The following is a 15,865-nucleotide window of genomic DNA, read 5'->3' as shown; positions in this document are numbered from 1 at the left end:
GAAGAGGAAGATGTAAAACATATAGGAAGCAATTTGGCATGCTCAAAGCCTACAGTCCAGGCTCGTCCTTTTTAAAAAGTTTAGTAACGCCTGGATGGCCTTGAAACTCAATTGCGCGTCTAACCAAGGGCCTAAAATCACGTCCTCCGACAGCGGTGGGCTGTCGAGACGCGTAAGGTCATTGTTCAACTTTTGACGCTCTTCCACATACTTAGGGCAGTCACAACGTACATGACCTATAGTCGCATTCACATTGCACAACTCACAGTCCGCAGACTCGATGTGTCGCAAGAGGTGCACGTATCTGCGCGTAAACGCTACCCCCAGCCTTAGTCTGTGCAGAAGACTGACAGAGCTGCGTTAAATTTACGGTGGTAGCCTAAATTTCATGGTCGGGTCCAATCTTTGCTGTCGTCTGTGTCGATTATCAGGATTGTCCGAGTGCTTTTCTGTCAATTTTCGGATGACACTGGAGAGAAGGCAGTTGGCGTCCGCTCTTGAAAAGGGAATTGCAAGCAGTGACTATGGTTCTTCGAGTGCTTTCTTCGCTTCAGTATGGGACAGTTCGTTGCCGTGTATACCACAGTGACTGCGAATATACTGAAATGTGATGTGGTCGCCGTTCTCTTGCGCTAAAGCGTATAGCTCGGTAGTTTGAAGAGCCAACACTCTGTAAGCACTTTCTTTCAATACCACTCTAAGTAGTTGCAGAGCTGATTTTGCGCTTAAGAGCAAACAAAAAAGCTTGGTAGAAGAAATAACAACAGGATTGGGGACGACTCCGACAACAAACGTGCGGTAAAATGCCCTGCTGTCCCACTTACTTTAAACAAAGGACGCTGTTTTATGCACTGAAGCTTAAGAGTAACTTGAACACCCATGCATTTCGTCGCACACTTTGAGAATGAATTTCTCGAAACGGTTGCCGTGCCTGAATTTTATACCAAGTTGATGCGCCTTGCAAACTCACCGGCTATAATTCTTGCCGTAAAGGCTATAATATGCCGTAAAGTAATTAATTCAAAACCTCATAATTGAATGTTTGTTTCTCTGTTCATTTTGCATGCAAGTAATGTTCGCCTCTGTGAGCAGTTCAGCTTAAGGACTGGCATCATGTGATCTGCCAGAGGTCATTTTTATGTTAGATATAGATCTCTCTCTCTCTCTATCTCTCTCTCTCTCTCTCTCTATATATATATATATATATATATATATAATTGTTATGCAGTCTCGATTTAACAAATATGCTTGTCATATTTTGCCACCCTGCTGCAGCTGATGTCAGGCAGTTTGGTTGGGGCTAGTCAAGAAGCGCTTGAACGACTTGTTTTCCCCTTCATTCCGTCGCAATCCGGTTCTTGCTTGTGGAAATAAAACATTTTATTAACATTACTACTATATACCACTTTGTCAACCATAGCGAATTATTGTGTAGAAGGCACCGACAAGCGTAAAATGTAAGTTGCTTCTTTTCTGTTGCAACACAGCATCATTATCATTTTTTAATATTCACTGAACTGGAAAACATGAGCTGATCGCTGCAAGGCGCTGGTCGAGGCTCTTTTCAAGGCAGGTTTCTTCTTTCTTGGGTTTTATGTGCCAAAACCAGTTCTGATTATGGGGCACGCTGTAGTGGAGGGCTCCGGATTAATTTTGACCACCTGGGGTTCTTTAACGTGCACTACATCGCAAGCACACGGGCGTTCTTGCATTTCGCCTCCATCGAAATGGAGGCCGCCGCGGCCAGGATTCGATCCCGCCATCTCGTGATCACCAGCGCAACGCCTTAGCTGACTGAGCCACCGCGGCGGGTATTTGCGAGGCATGTTAACGACACAAGCAAGGAATATTGGCAAACAAATCTGCACACGCAGCACGACGCAGCTGATGACTGTGCATGCTGCTGTGATGAAAGTTCCTCTGGATAATTTTTTTATTGCTTGCGACCGGACTGCGAGACATTATTTCAGTTTATTTGAGTTTGATGGATGCGTCCTGTACAGCTGGATTTAAACAGTGTGTGCTGCGCGCAGCTATAAATGAGTAATGTGCCCCCTCGGTGAATCGATAAAGTATCCATGTGTATATTTACAATTAGGAAGGTTCGCCATTGCATTTCACTTGTGACGTGCACTCTTGGTTTTCCTTCTAGCACATTCGAAGTTTACGCAGAAAAAAAAGCAATTTTTCAGATGCTCTTATTTAGTTAGCTTTTTTTTCAGTCATACAAGACTGGGAATGTCGGCGTATACACAGCGCGAATGACATGAAGTCCCTAATGCACGCGATAAAACGCTCAAAGCGCGTTTTGCGCCAATCCCGTGTCGAGTGAGTACAGCGTTGGCGTTTTGGCAATAAATGAGGGCTGAACGCATGCATGATTAGAGCCCAAGCAGTAGAGCTTGAGCACGGCAGCACAATCAATACCTCTGAGTTCATAATTTCGACAGAAGTGTTATGATCGCGCGGGACAGCCTGGATGGCCCCAAATCAGACAAGCATCCGAAGGTGAGTTGGTGATGCTCTTCCTTTATCACATAATTGACACCACGCGCAGCGCTTGTTCAAGCAGTGGATTCACTGCCCTTAGCCCGCAGTTTGTTTACTCACTGTAGAGTTCACAGCACAACACATACAGCTCTTGGAAATAAAAATTGTAACGCTTACACTTGCGAGTTCTTAAACGTTTTTAAAACAGTGTAACTTAGCCTTAGAAACGCCTGCAAGGGAATAGCAGAAAAAAATAAATTATGGAGTTTTACTGTGCCAAAACCACCATCTGATTATGAGGAAGGCCGTTGTGGGGTACTCTGGAATAATTTTGACCACCTGGAGTTCATTAACGTGCATTAAAATCTAAGTACGCGGGTGTTTTCTGAATTTAGTCCCCATCGAAATGCGCAGGCCATGGTTGGGATTCGATCCCGCGACCTCGTGCTCAGCAGCCCAACACAGGGAATAGCAGAAATGGAATATGAACGGCGCGGAAAGCACAATCCTGCAGGAGACTGAGCGTACGTACATGAAACGAGACAACTCAGACAGAAGATGAAAAACGTAAAAAAGAGTGGACATCACATGTGCTGTCCTTACAAGTAATTGTTATGTTCAATGAATCGTTTATGCACACAACTTATTCAACGCGGAAAACACAAGTGACAGATTTCTAAGACAGAACCAAAACGTCACAAGTCAACACAAGGCGCGGAAAAGGCAGCAAAAAAAAAAAAGGATCATTGCTGTTACTGTACACCAAAGCGCGGAGCTGCGAATTAAGTAAAAAAAAAAGTCACTCGTAACGTCATGGGTGCCTGGCTTGAAGATTTCGTGTCTAAACTGCACAGTGCACAGGTCCAGTTTGTTTTCACTGCTGAGAATATCATTACGGCCCCGTAGCTCTGCGAAAATGTCCTAAGGTTACCATGACTCGAAAGGGCGCCATTGTTTCTTTCGTTTTTAGAAATTGTATGGATGTCTACAGCAATATCAAAATATGGCGAGTAAACTACTATCTTGTTTTGAAACTTTGTAAACCTGTCGTTTTCAATGCCATAGCAACAAAACGCATTTACCGCTTACCACGCAAACGCTCATTACTCAACGTTATCGAAAGGGTGACGTAGAAAGTGCAAGAAAAATGAATTTTATAGACCTTTCGTAAGTCTCTAAAGGCGTGTATAGCTGGTCTACATTTCGTTGAGATCGTGTTTTTAAGATGTGTCCTTCGCATATTTTTTTGTGCTCCAACACAACACGCGCGCTCTTCGGAAGCGCTTTATGGCACGTACTAAAATGGCAAGCCATTCTTGTTTTCGGTTCAACCGCACACAATACAAGCAGCCCTGTTCACCGTTCTGATGAGCGTGGAGTAGGCTTTTGTGAACTAAACGGCGGGCCGCACTCTACTCAGGAGAGTTGCCTCGCGACCTGCGAGTCAGGCTGGAGCTCGGAGCTGGAACGATTTTTTCAAAGGTTACTTAAAGCACTAGTGACACCATATTTTTGTCGTTGTAGCAACGGAACCTATCTGGCTGCCATCGCCGCTTATCATGACAAAGCTAGTCACACGTGGGCACAAGCAGTGCTCACTTCCCCCTCTCCCCTCCTGGCTATAAAAGCCCGATTCTACGATCAATAAAGGCTGCTTTTCTTGTGCTTGCACGGGACTCGTCTCATTCGGGGATCGGAGCGCGCGCTGGATGGGACCTTACGATGTAACAGTCGTGTATTCGTTGCTTCATTGGAAAGCCATCAACCCAGTACTTACGCTATGCAGCCTCATTTACCCAGGAACGCAGGAAATTATGAATTGTGTTTCGTTTTAACGGGCCCACATAAAAACAAGCGCCAAAAGCACCGCGGCTTGAGATGTGAAAATGGAGACTCACTACGTCACCAAAACCTCCTGTGGTGGTCTCATAGATACGAAACACCAATGACACGTTCATACACACACTGCGGCTGCCGAAAGCTGTGTCTGTTCAGCCCGCGACGGGAAGGCGGGAGAGCGTGTCCCGCGACGTTTTCAAGAGAAGCGCACAATTGGGTGCGCCAATTTGGCAACTTTCGGCGACACAGTCACTGTCTATCCTTCAACCGCAACAACGAGCTTACGGCTCTCAGTTTGTTTGTGATGCCATGTGACCGCCACTCCCTCTTTCTGTGAGGTTATGGGCCTCCTTTCTTACGTCGGAGGCTTCGCTGCGCTTGGCGCACGTGTCTAACGGGTCGTGTGAAAAGTGCTGTTATCAATTATTTCTCGCGCGATCGAGGAATCGATGCTTCGCACCGTAATTATGGAGTCGACAGCTACCTAAAAAGGCAGGAAGGTGGAAGATGATTCAAGCTCCAGTTGAAGTCGATGAAAGACGAAGCCTTCTTGATCGTCGTGGCAGATGCGGCAGAACCAATAAAAGGTAAACTAATTATTTAAGCGGCACACTGGAGACGCAGCGTTTAGCCCTTAAATTTGGAAGAAAATACATAGTAGGACGCCTGTGGTCGTGCAACGCTGCAGCCTTGTCCATGCGCATGTTTCGATATGCAAATAAGAGTTTTGCCCACCTCTCTTGGAGGCGCCTTTAGCGTCATCCATAGATGGTAAGAGTTGTTATTCACTTTGCCGATTAGCGCAGTCTATGATTTCTCTCATATAGACAAGTTTCTAGCCATTGTAGAGTACATGTTGCTGTCGGTCTGCATGATACGTGACTCACACAGACACCTATCTTGCGATTGCAACGCAAACAGATTTTTGAGGGCCGAATGATAAGCAGTTATATTTTTTAACATTACATATTTTCCCACCTTTGCGAAGAACCTGAACTTCTGCTGGCGCCGCTTATAATTTTTTAGGGTTAAAGTCTAATGGAGTAACGAGGGAAGGGGGCCGGCAAGAGATCCACCAGATGTTGGTCGACGAAGTCAACCGGCTTTGCTATCACTCTACCCCGATGGTCACTTCGGAAGTTGTTGCCGGCGAATCACCGGCGGACACCTTTTTCAGCTTTTTCCTACCAGGACTGTCTTCTCCGAGCTCCAACAACGACGACACGCTACGTTTCGTAGTGGATCCAGACGCTAGCGTTCCGCCATTGTGCAATTACGATCCCGTGTGCACTAAAGTGTCCATAAGCTGTACATACCGCCGTTACTTTCAGCGCGCACATCGAACAGGCTTTTAGTGTCGCTGCTGACGTCTTTAGAAGAATGTATAGCGAAGGTGAGCGATGAAAAGTTTTATGAACTACTTTTTGTGATGCTAAACAACGCTTGAAGGGCTGAATTGAATTTAATTCAGGAAGTTTATTTGGCAAAACCACGATTTGATTATGAGGCACGCCGTATAGCGGGGGAGTCTGGATTAATTTTTCCACCACGGTATCTTTAACGTGCCGTCACTGCACGGGACACGGGCTTTCTTGCGTTTCGCCCCATCTAAATGCGGCCACCGGGCAGCACCACAGCCGCTAAGCCACCGTGGCAGTTATTTGAAGGGCTGCCACGGCGAACTGAAATTGCCAGGCCAGCCCTTTTTATATATTTGCTGTATTCGTACATTATCAATAGCTGTTGGTAGATGAGTAACGTAAAAGTAGTCGATTGCTGCCGTAACTGCCCAGTTACTTTCGTGGGACAGTAATTGTTAACGGTAATCAATTACAATTTTGATTAAATAATTGTAATCGTTTTTATCTGTGACGTGTACAAGTCGGTTAACCGTGTATTCTCACTCATCGCCACTGTGGAGCTGTGTCTGGGTAACGTGGTACCAACCTGCTGTTCTTACAGTTTAAAGAAACTACCAATTTATGGATATTGATGATTCAAGCGATCACAACGCTCCGAGCCTAACTATATGCTGTTTACTCTTCATGTACTCCAGCGGTGATTGGGTGCTTCATTAAAACATGACACTTACCTTCGTCGTGTTGTTAAATGATCGTTAAATGATTAGGCGTTAAAGGTCCTCACTGCGAACGTTTTAACTCTCCAAATTCGCAAGGTGTTCTTAACTCAGTGAGATATCGTAGAGAATTTAATTCCGTTGTACCTTCAGACCCTTAGTGCCTTCAGTATGCGGTAAAATGACCGATATTAACATGTGAGCATGCCCTTTTCGAGAGCCAACCGCTGCCCGAGGATGCTACATTAAGCCCGTGCACTCTAAGAAAAAAGAGAGTAAAAAGTGAGTCACGGCAACTTGACTCTCTTTTCTCTTCCGGAGACCCATTTTTGCGCTAGTAGAGTCGCAAAATAAGAGTCAACATTTCTGCATGGGTCGTTTGACTCTCACTGGCACGCGAAGAGTCGTCGTGAAAGATCGCGGCTCCTGTGCGACTGGAGAAGAGTCTTGGAGAGGGAAAGCTTAAACTTCAGGACCAGAAAAGCTCGACAATTGCTTTTCGAATTTTAACGCGATAGCATTAAGGGCCCCGTGTCACAGAATATCTGGCGTCGGTGTCGGCGTCAGCGGCCGAGAAAATCATCCCCAACCATGCAGGCCCTCCGAATATATTTAGGTACATGTATATGCCACGCCTTCTTATATGACATGCGGTATATGCGGGTTATATTGCCACACTATTCTATCATTAATGTTGCTCATACCTTGTCTTGCATTCTTGGCAAAGCTATTCCTCGAAATTTTGAGAAAAAACACCCATCGTGGTTGCTCAGTGGCTCTGGTGTTGGGCTGCTGTGGACGAGGTCGCGGGATCGAATCCCGGCCACGGCGGCTGCATTTCGATGGGGGCGAAATGCGGAAACACCCGTGTACTTAGATTTAGGTGCACGTTAAAGAACGCCAGGTGGTCCAAATTTCCGGAGTCACCCACTACGGCGTGCCTCATAAGCAGATCGTGGTTTTGGCACGTAAAACCCCATAATTTTTTTTTATTTTGAGAATGACAATCCACAAAGAAATGTCATGAAACAAAACACCCACAGCGCATGCCTTTTATCTTAAATCTTCTCAGACTGAAATATTAAAAGTACGAACCAAAAACGGGAACCTGAAAATTATATAATTTTTTTGGCACGGCTGTGCACAGTCTCCGGGATCGCCCCACGCAAGAGGCCGCATTTCTACCAGAAAGCTCGCTTTCGTGCATAGCGTTCGCCGCCAGTGTTTCTACGGTTGCTTAAGCTGCAGTTGTCGGGAAGCGTGAGAAGCAGTCGGGGATCTTTGAATGCTATAGCGTTCCACTCTTAAAAGTGAAGCTTAAGCGTCCTCCAATTTCTTCCGAGTTTGTGTTAAACACGTTCCCAAATACAAGTTTCTTAGTTTAACCGTTAGTTAAATCACCGTAATACAGTTACCACACGGTTCCACACACGTTTTATTATTGAATCAATAGGAGGTAGTCATTATATCACAGCACTTAAAATTATACCTGATAGTGAATGCAAGGGCACTGTGGCACAAATGATAATAAACTGTTCAAATACGGTACATTACAACTAACTAAAATATACATCAAGAAAGTAATTTCATGCATAGAAATTTTCTGTATTAGACCTTTGTGTGACCATAATACCAACTATAAGCACATCATATATACAATGTGAACTCGGTGTTTCTATACCCACACAAAAACTATAGTATGTTCAGTGATCCAGTGAAGTGCACGGCGAAAATAAGGATTTAATAATGGCACATTTATTTGCTTATTTTAACAGCCAAAAATGCTTGGATTAGTTATTTACATAATAGCAACAGTGGTAATAGAAGTTGGATGCATGTGCATGCACTTTTTAAACTACACCGAACTACAGTGTTGTAGACAAGGCAATGAAAATATGAATTATCAGATATATAACATGTATAAACTACAAGGACAACCCAGTAACAGTGTCAATAACAACCATTAATCAAACAACACAACTTCACATCTTGGGACAACTTCCCCTCCAAAATAGAGGTCAAGGCACTCTGGAAGTGCTTCATCTCCAGGTTTCGCAGCAGACATTGAACCACACTTTGCGACCCGAAAGGAATATCGGTGCCTTCTGAATTCTAGCACCTCAAGTCTCTCGACTAAAAAAGCAACTTCATTGCTCACAATGAAGATGCCAATAATCTGGCAAAACTCTGGGTCATCCCCTTTGCGCATTACAAGCACATCTTCTACTTTGTAGGTTACCTGGCGTAGTGTCACTGACTTTGCCTGCCAGGTGATGCCAACTGGCAGCACCTCTTGAATGCATGGGTGAAGCTCAGCCCTCTCCACAGGTTTTGCACTGTTCGTAGACAGCACACCGTCCAAAGCTAATTCACTGAACTCAAAACTTTGCAGCAGCTGGTGCCTATCTGCAAGGGTCTTGCAGATATTCCTGAAATTCTTGACACGCGTTGCAAGGCTCTTAAAATACTGGTGTTTTGCCTCGAACCTCATGCACCACAACTGCTTAAGTGGTCCAAAAAGAGATATCATGCGGGGGTAGTGTATCAGATAGTGCATCTTTGGAATGAGACGAGCAGATGGGTAGCGACTGATGAAGGAACGAAGGAACTCTTGTACTTTAATTTCCAGGTATGAAAGGGACTGCAATGGAAGGTTGTCTGATAAAAACATGTCTATTATTTCTCTTAGGAGGAGGTACACTTCCCAGTCCTCACTTTCTTCTGGAACACTGGACCCAAATATTTGGGGCAAGAGTCGAAAAAGGCACCATTTTTGTGATGCAGTGCCCTTCAGAGCACTTTTACCTTGTACAAAGGCTTCACTTGGCGGCAGCGGTTTGTTTGTCACATCATTTCGACCATAGTGAAACTTGCTTACTTTTTCAAGGTCTGATGAGGACAAAATATGGTCATCAAACAACCCTTTTAGCACATGCTGTATTACAAACGGCAATGCTCCTTCAAACATGTCATGCATGATATCCGGTGCTAACTGTGATGTAACATCAAAGTCTTCAAGAGAAGACATTACTGACTCACCATTCACCCCATACAGCCGCTTATACAATGCTGGGTTTAATTGAATGGCTTTCAGGTGGTTTTCATGGAGCTCTCTAGTCCTGATTTGGCATAGATCTTCTCTTGTTAGTGATGAAAGGTTTTTGATTTGCGCCATGCAAAACCGGCAAACAGATCCATGAGCAAAGTTGCAGGAGAAACCGCCCAAGCGATGCATCGACAAGTTGTCTCCACAGAAAGCTAAGACTACTACCTTTACACGCACTTCCTTTCCATCCAAGATGACACTAAGGCCTCTATCCTGCAGTGCTTTTAATTCTGCAAGGAATGGCCTGAGCACAACCTCCATGCCATGCTTTTGTACATCTACATACTTTGCCATTATTGCGAGATGCAGCATTTTCAACTGTGAACGATATGCAGCAGGTACATTGAGTACACTGTAATAGACTGCCAAAAGCTTGTGCACACCTCTGGCTGCTCCAATTGGGTTAGTAATTTCAAGTTCATCTGTATATAATAAAAGGTGAAGCAGCTTGTCATTAGAGTTCGCAAGCATGTTAGTTACATGCTTCTTATAAATCCTGCCTTCACGATAGCTTCGTAGTACAGTTGCTTCCGCAGCCTCGGGTTTCATTATCTGTTCAGAGATACCCTTGCACTGCATAAAATTCTTCAACACACTGCCTACCGGAACGTAGTAGAAAGAAGCTCGGTCACTGTCAGTATACATGCACTTCTGGGCCTCAGTGAAAGGAAACTTGGATTTAGCAAACTGAACTCTTTGGTACTGCGAGCGAATATCATCAAAAAGGCCTTCAAGGAAGTTGCAGTTCAACAAGTTAGTAAGTGATTCAGGTACATCAGAAAAAGATGAATTCACCGCACACCTTACTTGCTCTGCAAACTGTTGCATAGTCCATCTAAGTATAGCCTCAACTTCTTGGAACAAAGCTTCGCAGGTGGAATTGGGTACCTTTCGTGCTTCAGCAACACGAAAGAACAGGTTTGCAAGTGATCTTTTCAATCCTATGGCAAATTCTTCGAGTGTTGGGGGCTGCGGCATTTCCTGGAACCTTGCATCACGTGAAGCAGTTGGTTATGCTGCGAATGATGAGCGGCGAGCTGGTCAGTAACACCCGAAGCGCCAGGGTCACCTGCTGTGGCTGTGTTGAAGTGTTCTAGTGATGGAGGCTCTGGCACTTCCTGGAACCTTGCACCACGTGACGAAGTCGGTTCGTGGTGCGAATGATGAGCGGCGAGCTGGCCACTAACACCTGCACCGGGATCTTCTGTTGTGTCTGTGTCATAAGCATCAGGATTTTCGGCCGACTCGCTTCGCGTTTCTCCGTCAACGCACGAAATCCACTGCCGATGCTTGCGATAAAGATGTCTTCGGAGGCTCGACACAATTGTGTATCGCTTCTCACAGCCTTCAACGCCACACGTAACTTCGAAATGTGACTCCGCGGAGTGGGCATCTTCAAGATGCCAAATCACGCGCATAAACTTCGTCGCAAAAAAATGGCATCGCGGACACTGAAAGCAGCTGGGAACAGAACTCATAGCGACGCACTGAAATCGCAGGTTTTTTGAGTATCTGGTCAGTCAGCGCGCAACATACACTAACACTTCCATAGCGGAGGTAGCGGATGACGTACACCAAGCGCGCAGCCGCCCCACAGACGAAGCCTGCACAAACGAGGCAAATCTACCTATGAGCGTGTACACAACACACCTACAACAGCGTCAACTGCGGCCGTGACGGGGTACGCTAGCAGAAAAAGAAAGTAGCAGCAGCGATTCAACAACCCCGCGCCGCAAGTGATCGCCGTCAAGGTACCGATGATACCGCTCGCTCGGCGTTGCGATTACCTATCGAATCTCACACGGCTCATGCTCTTCCGCTTGTTATCTTCGAACAAATCTCCAAGCCGGAGACACCTCAGAAGACATCTCAACCGCGGCACAGAACACCCATACAAACCGCGCTGCACAGGGGGATGGGGACTAAAAGATAGGAGAGTAGAGAAAGAGATCGCAGGCGTAGCAGCAGCGGAAGCAGCAGCAGCCTCATCAAAAGCGCCGCCGGCGCGTGGGGTTACACGACGCGCACCGACCGCAAAGAGAACCCGCTTAACTTCGACCCCGCAAATAACACGTAATGCGAGAGAGAGCATGCCGATGAATTGACAACCTGAACTGCAAAAAACAAAAAAAAACAAAAAAATGAGCCCCCTACCGCCTAGCAATGGCTCCGGTGCAGAATCAGATCTCGAAGGCTATACTTTTGAACTGCAAATACCATAAAGTTTTTCAGTCTGTGGCAAATGCCAAAGGTTATTGAGAAGTAAAATATACGTCGAAGCTGGCACCGTAATTTAAAACATAGCGCATATGACGAGTTTTCGTTCCTGTAATTGCTTTTGTTAAAGCTGTAAAAAAAACACATAAACTTCGAGATTCGCAATATATACACAAAGTGAGCCGTAGACGTTAGCTTGGACAGCTTTGATGGCTTTGACCTTGCACTATGGATTTGGCTTTTGGATGGCGGGAAGACCCGATGAGGCCCAGTATCTATGCCCGCTTGGCGTGTATAGCCGGCGCGAGATGATGGCGACGAATTCGCACGATCTTTGTGAAGAAGCGGGGAACATGAGCGCGCTTGACACAGCTGCGCAAGCTGTTTGTTTAGTGTCTTACGGCCAATCAAAGAAGATTGTTCGACTAACGGGTTCCCGGAAGCAAGCTGATCTGCGTGCAAGCCTACTTGGAAACCACTTCGCGCTCTTGTCTGGCAAATGCTTTCTGATTCAGGTGAGTGTGCGAAGCATTAGTTTGAATCTCCGTGTGTTCTTACAGCTAAGCTGTAATGTCACTAGAAGTACTCGGAAGCTTTATATGCGTGTTTTGACGGTGTCCTATCGAATTTATACTCAGAGGAAATGTGGGGCACGTTGAGGGTGAGGTGCGAGTTGGCAAATTCGGAACTACCTGGGTTGATTAAGGTTATACACATAAAATTGCTAATACCCCGTATTCTAACGATTAAGAAGCGCTTTATTAAATATATGCAAGTTTTCTTGCCACTCTGGGAGCAGCAATTCTATATTTGGGCTGAATGGAGTGCACGTAACGTTATTGTTTATGCGTGCCGAAACGCAACACTCGCATCGCGCGGCAGCCGGCGCCGTTTGCGCCACCGGTGAGCGCTGGGTGGTCGCTTAGGGTCGGAATGCAGTCACAATGCACCACAGAGGCTCTCGCGTTCATGTGATATAAAAATTATCAGATCGGTGGCCCCAGCGTACATCAGTAGCTCGAAAAGTGCCGGCAGCCACGCTCTCCGGGTATCGCGTGTCATTAATCTTTTCATGCAATTGATACAAGCGCACAAGAGCTTCGAACCACATGGGCAGTTAGCTTAATGTCCTGAGAGAACTCAACGTGCCGCAATTTGGTGCCTTGGAAGTGTTATATGGCAGTTATTCGCTTTGTTTCGCATTGTTCTGAGAGGATGACGTCGCACCAAGTTTGCATTTGCAAAAATGTGTTGCCTGTGAAGTGTAATTGTGGCTAAACTTATGGGTCCTTTGTGTTCTTTTGTGCTCATTTCGTTTCTTTTCTCTCATTTTTTGTGTTCTTATCTTTTTGTACACCCACTGGTTTGCGGCTCTCAACGCTTAAGTAGCCAAATATAAAACCCTATTTGGCTCAAGCATTGAGGCTGATGTGCATGGGAAGTTGAGTGCATAGGTGAAGTACTGTCTTACTAAATAATTCCTAAGCTGGTGCTCAAAAACATGTACAATTTCTCAACAGGAAATCTTATTATCCATTGCCAACATTCTCCGCATTCATGGCCACACTATGTCAGCAACTTAGTGTTAAGTGCAGCAATGTCTTTTTAATATTTTTATAATTATTATAATAATATTTCATCCCATTCACAGTGAAGTGAATATTTTGTACCATGCTAGTGGCTGTAACTTGCTTGTAAATTTGAGCACGCTATATGCCTTAATATTTGTCAGCTTGTACTAGCTAACTGAACTTCCCAGGAAAGAATATTTTTCTTTAATGTATGGAAGTGTTGAAAGCTACTGTAAGCCATTAAACATTAAATAAACTCATTTCGTTTTCAGAGACAATATTGTCAGGTACATTGCTTGCCAGCAGGCTATCATAACGAAATGGTGCATTTTGAGATATACAATGAACGCTTCCAGTGTTTTGTGGACCTGGACGATGACACAGAAATTGAGGATGGAGCAAAAATCAATTTGCTTGTCTGCGAAGACACTGAGCAACCAATAGCAGAAAAGTAAGGATCTCTACTCAGTAAATGCCTAAATAATTGCTTTTTGAAGTACATCTGCACATAGCAGATGTACGTCATGCTCACCAGTACATGACCAAAACAATTGCAGAGGTCACTTTTTTAACCGGTTATGTCACATTTGTTTGTCGCATTGTGTTTCATGTGGATGTTTGTCTGAAAGGCCTTCTGGATAGCATTCATGAAAGTACAGAATCCAATTTTTTATCTTATTAGTGTATGCTTACATGTAAAACCTTCTTAACACGCCCCAATTAAAACATGCTAACAGTTAAAATGTTGCGACTAATCCTTGACTCAGTTTTTATAAAGTGTAAGGTATTGGCACACCGATTAGGTCGTAAAGCCATAGCGACTCATCGTATGCCCACTAGTTAGTGCGCACTGTAATTACTTTTTGTTGCGGAGAGGCTACCTGCACTGCATTGACTTGTGGTGTGGCTATTGAAGGGACATGTGGCAATATGTCATCCACATTTCTGGAAAGTGCAGAGACTGGTCCACCAGTTTCAAGTTTTATTCTTTTTCACTTTCATATACAGCATCCAAACATACATCGCCACATCAGGAGGAAGGCTAAAGGCTGTGTGTGCCTGACGAGGCCTACCCTCCTTGTGGCGACAAACATTGCATTTGAGACGGCAACAAGCTTTCTTCTAAAGCAACATTAGATTGTGATTCCAGCTTCAGCACAAAGATGCCTATATTGATTGATTTCAGAGTGTTTACTCTTTACTGCACAGAGTTCAGATCCTTTCTTGCACTCAGCTTCAGCAGATAACTAATTTTTTGCTACCATGTTCTAGACAGCCAAACACAGGGCTTCAGGACCTACACCAAGTGGGCGGCGCACAAAGTTCATCAAAGGAGGTGGACGAGTATGTGTTGCCTCAAGTGCCAGTCGACATTGCAGTGGAGCTAAAGACAGTGAGAAAAGGGGATGTTCCGGACCGGTTGAGGAGGAGAATTGTAGACTGGATTTTCTATGATAATGTAAGCAAATTTGATTATTGTGCAAAAACCTGTTTTTATGTATGACAGTATTTTATACCATACACCTCATAATTCAGTTGTGTAACTTCACATACATTTTGCTGGCAAGTGCCAGCATATTGTCCACATTACCTGTTCACAAAGCAGTCAAAGGGAAGCCGGTTGCATATGTGTTTGTTAAACCTCACTAACCACTTAGGTCGTCGTGGTACTATACATTTACAAGCGAGGACATGTACAGGGCAAATAACCTATGCACCTGCTTTCTCCATTGGGTTTATAAGTTAACCCAGGTGTCTTTGAATAAGGTATTGCGGAGTGTTTTACTTGTCCAGAAGATTTCCTTTTACTATTGAGAGCCTAGTGCTGCTGCATTTATAAAAACTATATATTTATATACCACATGTTTGAAAATATAAACAAAATTTTTAAAGATCGCCTAGGCAGAGAGCATAATTCCAACTCTCAATGTCGATTGCTTCAAGAGGCCAGCATTGCTTGCACAAGAACTCGAAATGCATAATTGAATAATGAAATGTTTTAATTACTTTAGGTTATGAATTCAGCTCTTGTCTAACCTTGCTATGTTTACTCAAATAAATGTTTGCCAAAATGTTCTCCCTAGGTACCCAAAAAGGATTTATACTGCGGCAGCAAGGACCCTGGTGGCTTCATACCCACAGTTGAAGGACAGCTCGGACACTGGCTATGTATGAAATTTTGCTGCTTGTAACTCAAAAGTTGCATGAAACCAGGCAATGAGTAGTACCACAAAAGTCTGCACATGTGTTGTGGATATTTATATCAATGCTACTTTAATATGGGAGTGATATAGCTCTCCAGTACAAGACCTTTATGGGAACTATTAGAATATTCCTCAAGGCTTTCATTTGAAGTTGGGCGATTTATCTAAACTATGCAGGTATTGTTCCGATCTCAGAGGTACAGAAAGCTGGGCTAGCTGGTATGAGTTGGTTTCATGTCAAATGGCTCTACAGAAATAAACAGAAAACAAAGGAATACGCTGTGAACACATGCATCATTGTACACGGCGGTTAGTTCACTGTTGTCCTTTCCTCCTTGTTTTTTTTTCCGTAGTACGGTTA

General features: G+C 44.5%; 1 protein-coding gene across 1 annotated transcript in view; it reads right to left on the bottom strand.

The window, feature by feature from the left end:
* Nucleotides 1-8,340: 8,340 nt before the first annotated feature.
* LOC125943062 (uncharacterized) overlaps nt 8,341-15,865 on the bottom strand; it is a 104,740-nt gene continuing 97,215 nt past the window's right edge. Inside the window, exon 2 of the mRNA XM_049661397.1 lies at nt 8,341-10,701. Within this exon, the coding sequence (XP_049517354.1) occupies nt 8,370-10,490 (2,121 nt within the window). The 5' untranslated portion in view covers nt 10,491-10,701 and the 3' untranslated portion in view covers nt 8,341-8,369. The remainder of the gene's footprint in view (nt 10,702-15,865) is intronic.

The sequence above is a fragment of the Dermacentor silvarum genome, chromosome 2, assembly GCF_013339745.2.
Source record: "Dermacentor silvarum isolate Dsil-2018 chromosome 2, BIME_Dsil_1.4, whole genome shotgun sequence".
Classification (NCBI taxonomy): Eukaryota; Metazoa; Arthropoda; class Arachnida; order Ixodida; family Ixodidae; genus Dermacentor; species Dermacentor silvarum.
This window is presented reverse-complemented; position numbering and strand designations above follow the sequence as displayed.